At 40.8% G+C, this 20,251-nt stretch overlaps 1 protein-coding gene across 1 annotated transcript; it reads right to left on the bottom strand.

Moving 5' to 3' along the window:
- Positions 1-1,769: 1,769 nt before the first annotated feature.
- LOC137274410 (DC-STAMP domain-containing protein 2-like) lies at positions 1,770-20,140 on the bottom strand. The gene is made up of 6 exons (XM_067807582.1): positions 19,856-20,140; positions 7,853-8,070; positions 6,315-6,807; positions 5,676-5,909; positions 5,005-5,216; positions 1,770-4,631 (listed from the first exon to the last, which is right to left on the bottom strand). Exons 2-6 carry the CDS (start codon positions 8,053-8,055, stop codon positions 3,395-3,397), a joined length of 2,379 nt encoding a protein of 792 aa, XP_067663683.1. The 5' UTR covers positions 8,056-8,070; positions 19,856-20,140; the 3' UTR covers positions 1,770-3,394.
- Positions 20,141-20,251: the final 111 nt, after the last annotated feature.

Below are 20,251 nucleotides of genomic sequence, written 5' to 3'. Positions count from 1 at the left end.
CGATCCCGTTAGTCGCCTCTTACGACAAGCATGGATTACTGAAGATCAATTCTAATCTGGATCTTCATTGGTGACTGTGGATGTAATAACATACATGGGGGATCATGTCATTCATTTAATACGAGTAGTAGTGAGTGAGCTGTGGCGTCAAAGAAATAGTCACAAGTTGTCTCCCTTTGACGACTCATCTAGTTCCTACTCCTCGTCAACGAAATCAACTTTATGCCGTCTTTCTCCAATTGACTGGTAGAGTTTGAAGCGAGTGAGTGAATTAGGTTTCACGCCGGTTGTGGCAATGTTTCAACAGTATGATGACAGGTGACACCAGACATGGGCTTCACATACTCTACGCATATGGGAAATCGAACACCTCGGCATGACGAGAGAACGCTTTAACCACGAGGCTACCCCCACCACCCCACAACATATGACAATATTCCCGTGTGTTTTCCTGGTCAGAATATGTACCCTGCAACCTTGTACGGTTGTCCTAAGATGCGATCAAATGGATCGCGTGTGTCAGGATTCAGTGAGTCGCGGGATATCATGATTTCATGAGCCGACTTCCCTCGCATCTTCTCTCATAACATCAACCACCAGTACTAGTTTGTCTAAACCAGAGTCGATCATATACATGCCGACATCACACAAATGTACTTTTGCTGCGTCATGCAATATGACAAAATATAGGTATATTGTTTTCTGACCGGCCCACGTATATCTTTTTCACAACACTGAAACACAAACCAAATGACGGTCACTTTATTGACCCTATACGAAACGTATTTACCAATCAGAAAGCGAAGCAGCACGCGGTTTGCAAAGACGGTAGTGAATCTATCTTCCGTTACGTTTCAAAACTCTGTATTAGGTCTGTTTTGTATTGTTTTATTTCATACAGTTGGACCCAAGGTAAAATCTGCACTAAAGCTCAGTCTCCGAAAATATAATTTTGACAGAAACAAACAAACCCATTCTAAATTGGAGCCCAGTGAGATGGTAGCTGAACTTGAGGAAATCTAGACTTGCTTCATTAGAGACTTTGGCATTGCAGACGGGAAAATAATACAGACTGTGGGCCAGAATAGGTAAAATCCAGAAAAAAATCTAAATTATTTCCTATCTCCCAACATAACTCACACTATCATCATGGTAATATTATCATTTTATGGTCTTCAGGAAAGAGATCTCTTTGACTGATGAATGATTTTGGATACATTCATATTTTCAGTGGCAAAGCTTTAAGTAGGTGTACATATATGTTGTTTGCCACCAACAATATTCTCTTATAAATAAGCAATTAATGAACCGTGAAACCAGTGGTTGAGAGCATGAGTCACTTCCCACACCTACGTGTATTCCAGTAAGATACACAATAGTGTCGATGCACGTACGAACAGGGCAATACAGCATGGCAAAGGAGGCAATCCGTGAAGATCCGGGATATAACGGATCGCCAGTAACCCATTGTAAGACTAACGAGACCGGGTGGTCAGACTCGCTTCCTTGGTTGACATATGTCATCCTGTCCCAGTTAGATATATGCTGATGCTGTTGATCACTGGATTGTCTGGTCCAGGCCGATCATTTACAGACCGCCGCCATATAGCAGGAGTATTGTTGAGTGCGGCGTAAAAGTAAACTCACTCGCTCACTCAAAGAAAACCATACAGACATTTGACTTGCTTTTTTCATTGTTTTCTGTAGTTAGATTGCAAAACCTTCTTTAGAAAATTTTAGCTTCTGTGAAGCAATAAGTAAGTATGACATTTGAGCATTTTATCGTTTATTCAGAGATAAAGACTTGGCATCGAAGGTAAAATGCATAAAACATCTATATACATAACAACGGCATCCATCTCAAATTACAAAATTAAAAAGTTAAAGATCAGGAACTCCACTAAAATTTTGTTATATATCGTTTTGAGAATTTTTTGTATTTGAAATGTATTATTATGCATTTATTAAAAGACACAAATTCGGCATGTTTTGGTGGACAACACGAGGATCGTATAACAGATATGGGAATTAGAGAAAGCAAATGCTACAAAAATATATTACAATTATTCTTGTGACATTCTCGATAGATGTGGTGACCCGTCTAGAACCTCAAATGGTGTTATTCATAATGTTGGCAACAGGTTGTTTCCATGATATAGCAATGATACACGTGTATGTAGATCTGTTTGCAGACCATCCTATCAATATAACGTAAATAAACAATGAAATCAAACTACAAACAGGTGTGACATGTTAAGGCAGCTATACAGAAATCATGGTAAATCAATCTCGTTTGTTTTTTCGTAAGTTGATAACAAAGTCAACTGTTGCGATACATGGTCCGAAACTGGTTTCCTGAAACTATAGGCAAAGCATGTTCGTAACGGACACGCTGACTCGAGTTGACGAGCCGCTGCCACATATTCAAGTAAAGGCTGTGTATTCAACGCACACGACGTTCATGCGGCACTAACTGAAAACTGATTGTTTCCCTTTGGTAAACATGTCTTAAAGGGAGACTATTTGGGGTACGATTTTAAAAGAAACACTTTACTGTTTAGTGTTAATAGACAGGTCTTAAAGGGAGACAATTTATGATAAAATTTCTTTCGAGCAATATGTGACAATCTATTCAAATTCTAAGCATATTTGAAGTTTGATCGTGATTGCCACAGGAAACCATTTTTCAACGTGACAAGCAGAATTTCAAATAAACCTCTGAAAATGGCTAGATAAACACGATGTGTAAAAATACGCCTAAAACAATTCACAGAGAAAACAAAGCAAGAAATTATTTGAAAGGAGATACTGACTGAGCAGTATTAGATGACAGCAATTAAATCAACCAACAAAATATACATATGTCGTAAGATCTCCGACAATAAGACAAGAAAATTACACATGTAGCAAGGAAGTAATATGACCAGAAGTAAAGTGAACAAACACAGTAAGGATGTTTTTTTAATATACCCCTGTTAAGAGTAATGTTTCAGTTTCCCAAACAAGATCAAGACTAAAATTGCACGAGTTGCTTTCAAGCAATTTGATGCATGACCCTCGTGGTATTCATCTGCATAATATTTACAGTTGGGTCCCCAAGGTAGCGTAGAAATCACCTCCGATGTAACCAAATAGATATTCATAACATATAAGGAGTCTAAACTTTTGATGGTATATATAATCAACTGTGTACCAAAGTAGTATTGATCAGTCCTTTCACAAAATTAGGCAGGAGTTTCAAGCATTTGCTTGAGAGTTGGAAGACATGGGTCAGAGTCCACACGTGCACACCAGTCTCTGCTTGATGTCATTCACAGTGGCATGGCTCAAATATTGCTGCAAGTGTCGAAACCCCACATTTACTCACTCACCCGAACAGCCCCCTAAGTCAGATCTACTTGGTGTTACAGAGGGGGCAGCATTTATCATTTTCTTTGAAACAGGTTTTACAGAAGTGAGCTTGGCACTTTGAACTTTTGCATTGCCAGCCAGTTTGGGTCTCTTCTTCACACTGCACACAGTTAACCTTGACCACCTTGAAACAAGGTAATCGAGACCAACATAGTGACTTCTTCGATTCCTCCTTTGCTTTGACCTCGGAGTGCTTGACCGGTCGGTCTGACATCATCTTCTTGAGATCGTCCATAAAACTTCTTCGCTTTACTTCAATGAGTCGATACAGATACTGCACACGTGCGGTTTCTTGCTCGGGGTAATAGAAAGCTGCAATCTTATGTCGCAACCGTAGTCCATATGCTTGCAAAACTACAAACATTATGGCCAGAAGGTACAGAGCTAGAAGCGCATAAAGACCGTTCTCATCTGGAACGTTTGGCTTTGGCAGGCACTTTTCAATATCAAGAGTACTGTCATAGCTCTGTTCTATATTGAAGCCAGCTATAAAAGCTTTGAATATATTTGTCAACAGACCAGACCCTTCAACCCTCAACTGGATTCTGGACGATCCCGATAATCTGAACTCAAACCGACCGTGTTTATTTATGAGATACAGAATGTAATAGAACAGGTAATCAAACAGAACTAGCAGGACTGCAATAACCAGATGCATTAGAACTGTCACCATGCCATTCCTCCAAGTGCTGAATTCTGAAGGTGAGAGCCGAAACGAAGTTGAGTCAATGTATTTCTTCTTTTCGTGCCTCTTTAATGGTAGCAGTCTCTTCTCCTTGTTCTCATCTCTAGATGCATCGAGCGCCTTCAGCTGTCTCGTGAGGTAGATGTTGTCAAATCGTAGGTTGGATAAATACTTCCTGCTGTAGAGGCATGCTTGGATCAGGACCAGTGTAACTACGAAAGACAATACTCGGTTGATCACGTTCACAACAAAGTACGCCACATCGAGTTTTTCTTTAAGGTCCGTTCTTATACCATCTAAGATCTCCGAAGCGCTTCTGGACGAGTTGGCGTTGCCTGATACTTCCCCTACGTTTTTAAGCCGGAAGTTGAAGAGTCCTTCAACCTTTCTTACTTCATTCAAAACCTTCTTTATTCCGTCAGTTATGACGTTGTCAGCCAATGACAACGGTGAACAGAGGTCGATGTTCTTGAGACCGTCACACAATTGACCAACTTTGAGGACATTGCATACGTCATCTATGGCTCGTGTATGTCTGTAATATAAAATAAAATATGCTGAAACACAAGGGAGTGAAGATGTGTATTGACACGCCATTGCCTGTAAGTTGTTTTAAGAACGTTTCAGAACTACTTCCTGCCTTTTCAATGCTGATGACATGAGTACTTATTCCAACGCACATCTGAAACGGCTAGGATCTCAAATACAATTTCAAAAGGCTTCAGTTCACACGCTGTTACAGAAATATATTATAACAACATTGTTTAATCACGTATGATCATGTCCTGCACCACCTGGCGTTTGGACGTAACGTACTATGAACGGGACACTGAAGCCATTGATTGACATTAACATTTATAAGTGAACTGTTGAAGACCAAATATCTGAGTGGTTTCTTAATGATCTACCTGCTTTTGATAGGATCTGATTCCACCGGAGTTATAACGTCTCGTTTCCTACGAAAAATGAATCCTTTCAGGCCACCTTTGATTTTGTCCACCACAGTACCAGGATTCAGTTTATCTACAACCGATGAAATCTCCCGTCGACAGGACCTCTCAGCACCACTTAGGACATTGGAACACTTGGAAAACACAGAACTGTAGGATGCTCTGCAGACCTGATTCAAAACCAAGTAACCAAGTTCACATTAAGTACGAACTCTCGTAAGAGATGAAACATAATAATTGTCCGGAGTATATAGGCACGCTTCAGTGTCACCCCTGTGTATTTGGGATCATGGGGATTGAGGTACTTGAGCTTATAAGATGTGAGTACATCAGGATTTGCGTCATCACTTTAGCAGGTGGGTGTAAGGAGTAGGGGTCTAAAGAATCTCAGACATGAGCTAGCTTAAAACACTGACAGATGATAAGTAGATCACTCATAAGGACTAAAACCATGGACCAAAACCCCTTTGAGTGAGTTACAGTTTTCATACTTTTTCTTTTCCTATTCTGAAGAGACGAAAGCTGCAACAATGCTCCTCATTTGGAACTCATGTGAAAGTATACTAGTATTATACAGTGACTAATTACTGTTTGAATACCATTAAAAACACATATGTTCATAAACTGACCCTTGTAGCTTCCCGAAAAGCATTCGATGCCTGGTCTAGCCCACCACTGACAGTAGAAAATGCTTGCTTAAGCCCACCGAAAGCTGCACTGATATCGTCTGTTATTCCTGTGATCTGACTGGCGGTGTTGAGGAGAGTGTCCTGGACCTGCTTCAATGGCTCCTCAAGCCTCTGTTGCAACACCTGACTTTGGTTGTAGGCCAGCTCAGTGATGCAAGCCATTGTGTCAGCAACCTGAAACATACATTACGTCTTGTATGGGGGCAGTGGGGTAGTCTAGTGCTTGAAGAGTTCTCTCATCACTTCGGAGAACCGGATTCGATTCACCACATGGCCAAATGTGTGAAGCCCATTTCTGGTGTCCCTGTTAGTGCTGGAACATTGCTAAAAGCGACGCAAAACCAAAGCCTCGCTAGTTGTGTGATACACCAGAGTTTCATCCCTAGCCCATCAGTTTCGCCTTGCAAATCGACTACACTGTTATCGACTATTTTGACACGGATACTTTACGTTAACGCAACGATTTCGTCCTTTAAAAACAATCTTTAACTCAAACATTACCCAAAATGAGTTCACGTTATGGTCTCAGGATGATAGTGTCAACTCTTCTCAATGATTAAAACTACAGTTTGAACTTACTTCATTCGTATTATTAACAATGTTGGTAACCGGTCCCATAAGAAGCAGGCCGCCAATGATGGACAAGAACGCCGCACGGCCCTTGCCCGTGAAGATACTGACACTCATCAGAGCTGTCACGCACCGAGCTCGGACTGACACAGCCAGCAGAACACACATCACAAGAGTTGTCCCCCCTGCTATCCCTCCTGCAACAGTGAAGCTGTAATGGAAGCTGAAACGGAGGGCAACAAACAGTCCACCTCCAAGGAGGATGCCGACAAGCACTCCCAAAGCAGCTTTTATTCCCTTGTTCTCATCGCTCCTGCTTTTGAACAACCTCTTGCCGAGTTTCCCCAGTGTATTCGAGCCTGCTGGCTGTTTCTTCTCTGTTCCAGTCTTATGGTCGGCGGAGTCATTCGCGTTGGCGTCATCCTTGCTATCATCGCTTTTGGTAGGAGAGTTCAAACTGATAATTTGAAGACTGATATCTGACACAGCATTCCCGTTGTTACTGTGAACACAAACAAACAATGACAGAGGGTTTGGAAATGTTATCACTTGAGATACCCGGGATAAACGGAGTACAGTGTACGGTGCTAAGACCCTCAAAGGGAAACTTGATACTTCTAGCATTTAGCATATGGTAAAAGTCTAGAAGTAGGAGCAGTAGTTTTATCGCAAGAGCAAATTGAGAAGGGCTTTGGTGTTCGTTCGTTCGTTCGATTCGTTCGTTCGTTCGTGTTCGGACTGCGTGGATAGCCGGTCGTGCAGTTGACCACTGAACTGCCCTATTACGTCTAATCGCTGACACGTGTAAGTAAGACAACTAGGAATTACTACTTGGTGAGATCCCAAACAACATAGACGCATTGAACCATGAAATAATCCAGCCAGGACCACACAAAGCAGTGATGTATATTATGAGCATCATTCAACTGAGTCATGGTATGATGACAGTAGGTCATCGTGGACCACGCAAGTTCAGTGTGGTCCCACCACAGTGTCTTGAACCCCAAACACGCGCATCAAGGTATATAGTGTCAATGACAGTATCTCAGCACTGTATAAAAATTAATATATAGTGCTAAGTCCCCGTCAGTGACAATATGTACTTCAATGCTCGTTATTTGCGTTGCAAGTCCCTGTGGACCCCACAGGTCTTTGTCAAGACAGGTATCGCTATGCATTCCGCGTTGTAATATGATCGATAATCAAGTCTTTGAAGGGCATTTAGAAGTGAAATACATAAGAATGAAGACTTTTATGGATATCAACTTCTTTATATGAGAACACAACGTTTCGGAGTTAATGCTACTCCTTCATCAGGTGATGAAACTCCGAAACGTTGTGCTCTCATATAAAGAAGTTGATATCCATAAAAATCTTCATTCTTATCGATAATCAAGGCTGAATGTTAAATGCTACGTTTCAGTGGTCTTCATAAATATGATTTTAACAATCATTTCCCTGGAATACCGTGTTTATGACAGTTTTGTGCTAATTAAGTCATTAACAGAGGACGCAAAGTGATCATGGAAGGTGCATAATTATTTTACCTTTTCTTCTTTCCTTTTGGTTTGGTTTTCTTTGTTGATTCTTCCACGTATTGCTGGGGAAACACACCAGCCCTCCCACTCCGTTTATTCAAACCAAGACACCAGCCATTACCAAGATCTTCCACGTCTGTAATGACGTCATCAACCTGCAAGGAAATCTCGTCCTCCTTCTGGCTGTCATACGGGTACTTTGCCACGTACATGGTGAATTACAGCGCCTGTGAAATAAGCGTACATTTGTCACGTCACTATTCCAGGATATTTTGAAAAGAAACTACGAGTAATTACGGTGTATCTGTACAAGTGCATCTATGTCGTTAGTTCCTATGCGAATCTAATTCAGAGATTCACAAATTTCGATTTCCTCTCTAGACAGATTCCACTTTTCGAATAAGATCATTTACTCAGTATGGCGACGGTCTCTAAATACGTCTGAACCCGACCATCCAGAGATCAACATCATGAGCATCAGTCTACGCAACCGGGATACCATGTCAGTGAGTCTGACCACCCGATCCCGTTAGCTCGACACTCCTTAGTGGCTGAAGACCAATTCTAACTCTGATCTTCACGCGTCCGTTTGTTCCTATTAGAATGGGAATAACTACGGTCACTACAATAACCACCGTGTTAGCAAACTATTTGTTTGTCAAAGTAAGTTCACAACAAAATAAATTCCCCCAAATGTTACCAATACAGACATGTTTTAACATTATGAATAATGCTGGTTTCAGTTTATTTAGTTTCGCATCCTACATCTACATCGTTGATATCGTTTGATTTGTTGTGTGACCGTTTTGAATACAGTTTGCAGTCGTTTTCACTTTTCCTTTCTTTATTTCTGATTGGGTTGTTTGTAACCATTTGAACCAGATCGCGTTTCATAGATTTTTCTCCTCTCATTTTCCACATGACCTTGCAAACAGTCTTGTTCATTTTCGTAAAGGAAACACACAGAATAGATGCACATTCACTCACACATTCACTCATGCACCTACCCACTCACTCACTCATTCATCTACCCACTCACTCATTCACCTACCCACTTTTCTCCTCTCATTTTCCACATGACCTTGCAAACAGTCTTTTTCATTTTCGTAAAGGAAACACACAGAATAGATGCACATTCACTCACACATTCACCCATGCACCTACCCACTGACTCACTCATTCATCAACTCACTCACTCATTCACCTACCCACTTACTCAATCACTCACCTACCCACTCACTCACTCACTCAATCACTCATTCATACCAAAACGCAGCACGCGTACGCAGGCGCCGTACACCCCAACTTTGTGAACCGTTTAGTCAAACACTTGATGTAAGTTTCTCAATGCTCCTACGCTTTGCAATGTGATATAAAAGTGGGCGTATTGATGCCAATGTTGAGTTGACAGGCCCAACCTAAATAGTTCCTTCTGATGTTACCAGGAACTGATTTAATCACAACCCCTATACATGTCTGATACACGCGTCTATTCAATCAGCAAGTGGATGTCACAACAACCACAGAACAGTGGGCTGTCCTCATTCATGTTAATAACATCAGATACCAACATAATTCGTTTACATTGATGAAACGCCATACAGTCCATACTGATGATGACGTCACAACCACAAAGGTCGTTCCACGCACTCGGCGTAACAGTAAACATTGTATTAGCTTGTCTCATTGTGTATTTATTTAATTAAGGGACGATGTTGGATAAGGGCCCTTCCTGTCCCACGGAAAATGTCACATTATGAAGTCTGAAATACAGGAACGATTTGAATATAGATAATGGGAATGGTTTCATAACTGAGGATCTTAAGTCTTTTTTCTCAGTTATAACTGAGTGAGTGAGTGAGTGAATACGGCTTTAAGCCGCCTTTGGCAATATTCAAGTAATAACACACAGTCACACCAGAAATGGGCTAAAAACACTGCACCCACTTGGGGATTCGAACCCGGGTCTGCAGAGTAATGAGCGAACACTGAAACCAGCGCCCCGTTCATCACGTTATGCACATCATGTCTTCTCTAATCTCTACCTGATTGTTGAATTTGCGCTCTTGCTAGAGTGACAAATTAAAGACCCATTGGAATTTCAGCAGACATCATTTACATATATGTTTCAGTTACAGGTGACCCGTGAACATCCCGGGGTAGAATAAGCCTTCAGCAATCCATGCTTTCCATAAAAGGCTACTATGCTTGTCGTAAGAGGCGACTAACGGGATCGGGTGGTCAGGTTCGCTGACTTGGTTGACTCATGTCATCTGTACCCATTTGCGCAAATCGATGATCATGCTGTTGATCTCTGGATTATCTGGCCCAGACTCGATTATCTACAGACCGCCGCCATATAGCTGGAATATTGCTGAGTACGGCGTAAAACTGAAGTCACTCACTCACTCATTCATTCATTCTTTCGCAAAAGAAAACGAAATGGGCAAGAATTTAGTTACGTCACCGATAAATGGTAAAGTACCAACAACTAAATCAAATTTGGCCCCGGCGCTGAAGGATGATCTACTATGACTGATATATTTTAGAAGTGGTTAATCTGTGATAACCACTTCAGACCACATCACTGAATACTTTAGCATGAAAACGAGTCTTCTTAGAATTCCCATTTTAGTCATCGAATAATGGCGGTAAATATTTTCTCTTCAAACATTTTAATTTGACTATTGAGGAGACCCCACTAAATTGAAACCATCATGCTAATGCGGTCGGTTAACAGTAAATGACATCCAGCGAAGTTTAATCGACCACGAGATGCATCAAATCCCAATTGAAAATGATATAGGGAGTCGAATAACATGATTACATTTTTAGATTTGGTGATGTGTATACTTCAGACTATTTATATTAAAAGAACTGCGGTGTAGCCTTCGTAATCTACAACCAGGGCAGATTCCCGCGCAGATTTAAAGGTCCATGTTTCCTTACGCTTTGGTCAGAGTGGGTGACTTTTAGTTTCAGCATTACTTCAGCAATACCACCAGACATGGGGGCACCAGAAAAGGGGTTCACACATTGTAACCATGATGAGAATCGAACCCGGATCTTCGGTGTGACGAGCGAAGGCTTTAATAACTAGGCTACCCCGTCAGAGCCGACCAAGATATCCTCACTTTACAGAGCGTGCCCTAGCTGACAGTTCGCGTGGTTGACGTGTCTTCTCATCATTCTATCACTCATTTGTTCACCTTGCCAATAGTCGCAAGGGTCCGACTTAAATATTGCTCAGTGCGGCTTAAAACAACATTGAATAACACATTCACTCCTGACCGGAATGTTTGCCATTTACATGCGATCGATACTGAATGATACTGAATGAACAATAAATACCATGATTTCCATAATAAGCTCTTAATTCCCGAGAAGTCTTTGCGAAATACGAGCAATTTCCGTGACCCAAGCTACTGCTGTCGTGCGATCTCTGACAGCTGTAGCCGTAATGTCATTTCCTGACGATACCGATGCTGTGCGCGTGGTTGCTACCGCAGACAGACTTCTTAAAGACTATTGCATTTGCATGACATCGTCGTCTGGAAATCTAGTTCATCATTTTGATATTCAACAGAAACAGTAGCTTAATTGTTCTTTGGGCGATATGATGAATTATGTCCGTCTCCCATAAAGATCCGGGTTACAAATGACCTCCAACAGACGTTCTTTGTGGTGAATGGCGACTAAAGGGATTGGATGCCTGGGTTGGCTCATCTGGGTGATGCGAGTCACCGTTTCCTATATTTGTACATCGATGCTTCTAGTTGCTCGTCAGTCGACTCTGCTCAGCCTTTGTTTTAGTTCAGTTTGACGCCGCTTCTAGCAACATGCCAGGGATGGAGACAACAGATCTAGAAATGGCCTTCTCATTTGTACCCATGTTTGGGATCGAACCCAGGTCTTCGACGTGACGAGCGAACGTTTTAACCACTAGGCTATCCCGCGCTCGTTCCGTATCATGAAACAAGATGGGAAACGTTCATAGTGTGCTTGATTAACGGGATGCTCTAGACACAATGTTATTTACAACTGACGAATAAAATAAAATCTAGAATAGCTACAAAGCGGAATCGTCTTTGATCATCATCGCAGTTCAAAAGAACTCGCTTAACTTCCTTACTTGTCATTACGACTGAAGGTATCAATCAAATTTCAGACAAGGCTGAGTATTTATATTTTGACTTTTAACCTCCTGTTAAAAACAGAATTCCAAATGGATTTACTGTTTTCAAGACTTGGACATCAAAAGAAGTGTAACACAATCTATGGCGTTCAAGAAGCATTTTATGAAAGCTCACATACCATGTTCAGCGTTATAAGAACCCAGATCAGTTTCTATTATGTAAAAACACACGCTTCGAGGTGACAAATCCTTTCATCTATAAAGCTAGCTGGCCATATTTCGTGACGGATATCCCCCTCCTTTTGGCACAATTACTCCTTATTACTGACTTAAGGTTCATTACCTTCATGCATTTAACACAGGAGGCATCTTATATCAAATGTGCAGGAAATGTGTGTTTCTGTGTTGGAAGTTTCAAAACCGTTGCCGTCGGAATCAATGTTTAAATGTAAAAACAAGAAGCCCGCAGGCACTTAGAAGGAGGAAAATTTGATACCAAAAATTTGATAAAAAAAATTAAATACCAGTACCCAATAGCACAATGTCCGCCATAAAATGCGAAATAATCAAATGTTAACGAATGCAATGACTTCTACAAAACGAACATTCGGAGTTACTGTGGAATCTAATAGTCAGGATAGCGAGTGGGATGGGAGAGTTTACGCGTGTGCGTGTGCGTGTGCGTGTGCGTGTGCGTGTGTATGAATTCGTGGTTGTGTGTGTGGTAAAAAATAATTAGATAACATGTTCCATACATCTGAATAATATGTGTTTGTCAAATTTAGCTGTACAGTTAGACCTGAAAAATATTGTTTAAAGTTGGAACTATCATATCTCACGCTCAAAGCTCTGTGTTGACATATTTTATCACTAAAACAGCATCTAAACAATAATTAAAAATTTAGTTATCTTCTTTGGTTTGACTGGTCTGGTAAAATCCATTTCGTGCTAGTAACATTCTGAAGTTACCAGACCTGATACTGGCAGGATTTGTGGGTTTTTTTCAAACACTGCTATAGTACATAAAACATACCTACATCTGGAGTCACCCTAATAGCAACATTTACAGTTTTTCAAATTAATATAAACATTGATAAATTCTGAACTATTAAAATATTTGCATTTGTTAGTAATGAAATACATTTAATAACGTTTGGATATCTATACAAATGATTTGGTAAATATATTTTCCTCTAAGATCTGAGAAGAGCGGACAGACAAGAAGAAAATGGTACTCATCTTCAGTTTAAATCGTATAGTTGGCATAGTCTCGCTTGTCGATTAATATTAATATAGCGCCCAGTTTCCATAAATATCGTTGTATCTTTGAGTCAGTGACATGATAAAATTAAGGCAGCAGGTACCATTTGGGTCATACCACTCTTTACAAAACCAATTTTAAACAATAAATTTAATGTTTTCATATTATTTATCCAATTATTATTTCCATTTTGTGCATCATTCCTGCTTGACAACGGTACAAGAATCTGTATCGAAACGTCGCAATCACGCAATAAAGAAGTTGTTATCCATAACAATTTGTCCTATTTGTACACCTCAATGCAACTCAAACAAGACATTAATCTACAGTATTTCAGAGCCTTAACTTGAGAAAATATATGCATTGGGAATCTGCTACAGTTGTCATAAACCATTACACAAGATTACTTGTCTTAACGGCAAGAAATGTTCACAGACATAGAAATGAACTTTTTTGTGTGCCATCGAAATGTTGTAAGCCCCTGATTACATACCTATATACATGTAGTAGTATAGGGCTTATTTCACACCGTTTAACTCAATTCCTCAAATAGGTACAATGCCTGATGCCCATTTCTACTGTTACCCGCCGTGAAAGTGTAGGAATATTGCTAAAAGCCACATAAAACTAAACCTCACTTCTAAAACATTGCTAACTATAATTTGAAAATATCGTTACGTTAAAATGGGTAGTTCATGCCACTATTTAACGTCAATATAAAATGAGGGTTAGTTACAAAGACAATAATGGGAGTTGTTTTTTTCTGTGAATTCGGCTTGTGTCACAGACCAGTGCGATGTCGATCTTCTCTGAGCCAGCTGGGTGCTAGAAGGAAGTTTTGTATGAATACAAATGTAATAACGGAACTCCGTTTGTCCATTCCGTCCCTCGGAGGAATGGTTTATTCTGGAAATTCATGTAAATTCTTCATGCGGAATAATCGTGTTTGACATGGAGACTGATTTGACTGTGGATTGTAAGGATGTTTTCCGATTTTTTGTCAACAATATCATCGTGAAAGCTTCACGTCATAAATATTCATTCACAGGATTTGCGATTGTGGGGTTATTTAAGTCGTGCTCCGGTTTAGAGCATGGATATTACAGGCGTCCGTTACGTTCATTGAGATATTAACTGATTCAGTAATACAGACGAGAATTTTGATGCTCTGGGCGAATTGCGTGTGGTTTTTATTTGGTTATTCTAGGAGAGGAAAGACCGGAAAGGATGGGGTATTCTTTTTATTTTGATATTCTGGGAGAGGGGGAATCGGATGATGCTTATGGGGTTTTATTTTGTTTTGTTTCTGGGAACACGGGAGGAAATGTAGTTTTGCTAAAATACATTGGTAGGTGGACGCGTCCTATTGATTTCTTGAATATAAAAGATGACTGGACATGAAGTCTGCCTAAGTAGTAGAGACCAAATAATGTGATGCCATGATCATTTCTGAAGTAATAGCGGTATTAGACTTCATATGATTTTGTATTCTTTAAAATCAATAAATTTTATATTTCAATACATTCACTATTCCACATGTTGTATGCAACAAATATGCCCTTTATAAAATTCCCTTCACTCCTACATAAGTCCACACACGCATGCACGCACGCACGCACGCACGCACGCACGTGCATGCTCTCACACACTACACTGACACGATGCGCCTCGAAGACCCCTTCCCCATCCCCAGTATTCCACCCTTTCAGTAACCCATGCTTGTCGTAAGAGGCCGCTAAAGGAATCGGGTGGTCAGGTTCTCTGACTTGGTTGACTCACGTCATCGTATATCAATTGCGTAGATCGATGCTCATGTTATTGATCACTGGAGTATATGATCCAGACTCGATTATTTACAGACTGTCGCCATACACATCGAACAAACAATTCCCCACAAAATGTATTCAGCAACCTTGCTTGCTAAACACATCCTCGTTTCTCCCACCGACACCATACATACATACATACCCTTACAGACCCCGCCTACAGCCTCAGCTACAACTACACTCTTTACACACCCTCAAATACCCTCAGTGTAAACCACTCTCTCTGTTCCACATCTTCATCACTCCAACTGAAGCCCCACACACATACCCTCCTCGTAGACTCCCCCAACACCCTCTGTGTACACCACTCTCTCTGTTCCACATCCTCATCACTCCGACTGAAGCCCCACACACATACCCTCACAGACTCCCCCAACACCCTCTGTGTACTTTGCTCTCTCTGTTCCACATATTCATCACCCCAACTGAAGCCCCACCACCCAGACTCCCCCAAACGCTCTCAGTGTACACGACTCTCTCTGTTCCACATCCTCATCACCCCGACTGAAGCCCGCTAGACATACCCTCTAATCTATGAGGAGGGTATGCTTAAACACCCTCAGTACAACACAACCCTCCCTGTTCCACAACCTCGCCTGCTGTGCGTCTCTACATCAGATGAAGCGAAGAGCCACTCGACTATACAAGTGCCCCCATTTCCTTCCTAGCATTTTATTAGTGTCATTCGTAATCTTCCATCGCGCAGTAATGTTCCCTGCAATCACCAGCCGCTCATAAAGTCCACTCATCTTGCAGGTCCGTGTCCCGGGGGCTTAGGCATTGTCTCCCACAGCTCAGCTACCACATTAATAAACCGTTTGATGCATTCGGCGAGCAATTATGTCTCTGCCTCGTGGAGGAGGTTAGCTTAAGTTACCCAGCGCATGATGCGTCCCACTGTAAGAGTGTGTACTGAGCATGAATATTTTCTTCTGACACAAGTTATTGCGAGGCAATTCCCTTATCCAATTCCCATTATTTCCTTAATATCCAAATATCTCTGAAATGTTGAAAAACATAATGACAATCTTTCACCCAGACTTCGTTTTCAGATCTCCTTTATGTTTAGTATATTTACTGATACAAAAACCACGCTCCCGTTTTAGAGTTAGGGAGTTTAGTTTTACGCCGCTTTTAGCAATAATCCAACAGAGTCACGGCGGTGGACACAGGAAATGGGCCTCACACATTGTCCAATGACGGGAATCGAACCTGGGACTTGCGAACACTATAACCACTAGGCTACCGCCAACATTTAGCAATATTTTAGTCATGTCGAGTGCGTGTTATACCTTGGCTCCATGCATAATATTTATGTAGACAATCAAATCCGTATTATTTTGGTATTTACTAACATTTTAACCACCAGCTAAATATACATCTTTGATATTTAAGACTAAGGAATATCTGAGTATCATTACAATGTTTGTAGCACAGGCAATTGGGGCGGTGGGGTAACCTAGTGGTTAAAGTGCTTTCTCGTCACGCTGACGACCCGGGTTCGATTCCCCACAAGGGTACAAAGCCCATTGGTTCTGTTCACCGTTGTGTTGTTGCTGGAATATTGCTAAAGGTGGTGTAAATCTAAACTCACTCACTCTCTAGTACAGAAAACACAAGGTATAATCGTTATGCACCAACTTGGTTAAGTTTGGACCTCAGATTCGTATGTCAATATTCTTAAAGCTCGTTTAATTGAACATCAATTGTTCGGAGACGGAGTCGTTTCCCTGCGACCATTTCAATGAAATCACCGAATGATTATTTAACCGTACTAACTGTCTATCGTTGGAATCGCATTAGCGATACGTCAGTCACATTAAAGCTAAAAACAACCTTCGTCAAATAAGTGTGGTAGTCATAGTGTTACTCATTCCCCTGATTTATCACAAACACCGACTACCTTGAAAGGGATATAGGCAATCTTGCAGGTGTAGAATTGCGTAACACATTAAAATACTTTAAGATTCTAAATGTCACATGTGTATTGAGTTCCATTAAGCACGAGAAGAAAGGATTGCAGATTCCTCCTGCCTAAGCCTATCATCAAATTTAGTGATTGCTTTCAGGGAGGAAAATATTCCTATCCGCAAACAAAAAAGGGAGGTAATTAAATGGGATACAAGCAGAGGCACGGAAGTAATCCTTCCTTAATGCACTTGTGTTACTGACCATTGATTTTGCATGAACGGATGGCGGCATCGTGAATACTTAATTGGAAGTGAGCGCAATAAAAATGAAAGAATTGCGTTTCTATGTGCTAAATACTTGTACAAGCTATCGAGGATACGTTCTAAGTTAAATTTGATTTGGTTCTAATTCTTTTGCTGTCAATCAGGCCTCAAGGGTTTGTCAGAAGATGTAAACATAGAATATCAATGCCAAAATAACAAACCTGGATTGGTACACTTTGGCGAGAAAGGCAAATTAAGTTATTATGAGTTAGGGGGTTTACTACACACTCAGCAACGTTCCAGCTATATGACGGAGGTCTGTAGAGAGCCAAGTCTGGACCACATAATCCAGTGACTAGCATCATGAGCTTTGATTTACGCAGTTGGGATACGATGACATGTGTCAAGTACGTCAGCGAGCCTGACCACCCTATCTTCATAGTCGCCTCTTACAAGATCATTTACTGAAGATCATTTCTAATCCCGGTTTTCTTCTAATGAGTGAGTTTAGTTTTACACCGCTTTTAGCAATATTCCAACGATATCAAGGCGGGGGACAGGCGGAGGAATCGAACCCGGGTCTTCGGCGTGACGAGCGAACGCTTTAACCACTAGGCTACCCCGCCGCCCCGATCTTCTTCTAAGGTATACCCACAGTTAACAGTTCTGAAAAAAGTATACTCTGGAATGGTTAAGTCAAATAATGGCACCGGATGTTCTCCAACATCACTAGTCTTCAGATGAGCACAAGAAGAATACCACGCCTGTTGGTGATGGGACACCACAGTCTTTATTAGCGTATAACGTCCCTTGAGGTGTTCCACGTATTGCATACATGAGGCCGGATTAGTGGTGGAGACAATACAGAAGAATCACTCAACACTAATCTAATTGAATCTACGTCCATCCAAAAGTATCCAAGTCTTTTTTTTGATTGGGTAATTACCGATAGAAATAACTGTAGTAGCCAGATTGTACGCTATTTGATATTGGCGCTATACGAAATCGGTCGGTAAATAAAGGGGAAAACATATCCTTGAAATATAATTTATATTATTCCTGTTGAGAAATATGCATTTGGTAAAGCGAAGTAATGAAGAATTTCATCATTGCAAGTCAGGCGTTGGTGGTGATGTTAACACGGATATAATCAACCAGAAAATTCGCTCGTCACGCCGAAGACCCGGGTTTGACTCCCTACATGGACTCAGTGTGTGAAGCCCATTTTCTGGTGTCCATAGGCCGTTATATTAATGGAATGTTGCCAAAAGCGGCGTAAAACTAAACTCACTAACTCACTCTTTCTATTGAAGAACCTTATGAATTCGAAGATGCTTAGCTCAGGAAAAAAAGTACAGTCAGACAGCGAAGCTATTTATATGAACAGCAATGACAAAAAACAACTCCAAACTGAGTGCTGGCGTAATGAACACATGTTCTTTTACAACAGCGAAGTAATCATAGATTTACCTCGAGACTGGCGATAATCTAGTAAATACATTATCACAGCAGCGGGTAAGGAAGGGTTTCACACACTGTATACATGTGAGGAATCGAACCTGGACTGCTAGACCAGCAGTCATCAGTCGTCATCCGCATTCGCCTGTCTATTATGTCCTCACTGATGACACGCGATAGCCCCATTCACCGATGGACAGAAACTATTAATGTCAAATCAGCAGTGGACCGCAATCAAACAGGCTGAATCATTTCATAACCCCATGAGCAAACCCAATCTAGACTTCATCTCATTTTCAGTTCCTGGTGCTTTTCTGCAGAAATTGTGATGTACTTATAAAGCCGCTTGATTTCTATAGAGCATCGTCAGATTTCTAACATCATTCACGAGTAAAATCGTATAAATATCGTTGACACTGTGTCTTAAATTGTTTTCTAATATTAATTCAATTCTTTCAGAGAGGAATCACGAATAAAGACATTTTCTTATACAGACAGATCAGACCTATTTGCATGCAGACTAGAGTGACGTACTTAGAATGAGTCATTTTTGCTGGTTTTCTTTGGTAAGATTATGATTATCCCTCGTAAACTCAATGATATCTGTCGATATTGCATTTGTGAGGAAGAAGTTAACGAGGAAGAAGAAATGTTCGGGGCAATTCATTCGTAAGTAGTCAAATGGTATTTGATATGCTTCTCAAAGTAGTTTAGACAAAAATGCGGCATTCTAGTGTACATTGTGTGAATAACGATAGGAGCTTAGAGTCCCTCGAAATACATCATTGCAATGTGCGTAGAATGTTCGAATAGAACCATCTGGATTGATAGAACTTAGATTCATTCGAAAAAAACATTAACATAAATATGCTTAAAAAACATATTTCATGATGTTGAAATATAAAAACAATTGACCGTCATAAGAAATGCATTGTTGCAGGGTGGTTTAAGTAGACACAGCCCAGCTCCCTCAGTTTCATATGATCAGTCCCTGTTCACACGATCCATTCATTTAAACATCACCCCCATTTTCCCCTTTACGTAATTCGATACTCAAGACTGGTTGTTCTATGATGTTGGCATTTTATCTTTAAAACGCAAAGTCAAATAATTTCAATAATGAAATCCAAATAATAAGTCGGATGAAAACATATTTACCTGAACACAGCTTGTGGTTGTCAACTCCTCTGCAGCCGAGTATTTCATATCCTACTATCAACAGGTTTCATATTTTTATATGCAGAGCACAGAAGCATTCGTGATTAGTTCATTTTCCTGAGTTTTGGGGAGAGTATGATCGTTTGAGATTCATATCTCCCTCGACGTTTAAGAAGTTCCCCAAACGCAGATGGAGATAGCTTTATAAGGTTGCCGTGAAAACATAGTTAACTCGCAGAGCAACTTCAGCCGGGGTTGTTAAAAATCGATACAATGCACATGCTCGACCCCCCTTTAAGATAATAGACGAGACCGGCGCTTCTAGCCAGTCAGTAAGACTGACCACATCATCTACTCAACTTGATTTGTCATAGGGTTGACAGGATACATATGCAC

This window comes from Haliotis asinina, chromosome 2, assembly GCF_037392515.1.
Source record: "Haliotis asinina isolate JCU_RB_2024 chromosome 2, JCU_Hal_asi_v2, whole genome shotgun sequence".
NCBI classification, from domain to species: Eukaryota; Metazoa; Mollusca; class Gastropoda; order Lepetellida; family Haliotidae; genus Haliotis; species Haliotis asinina.
Note: the sequence above shows the minus strand (reverse complement) of the source record. Positions and strands in the feature narration are given on the sequence as shown.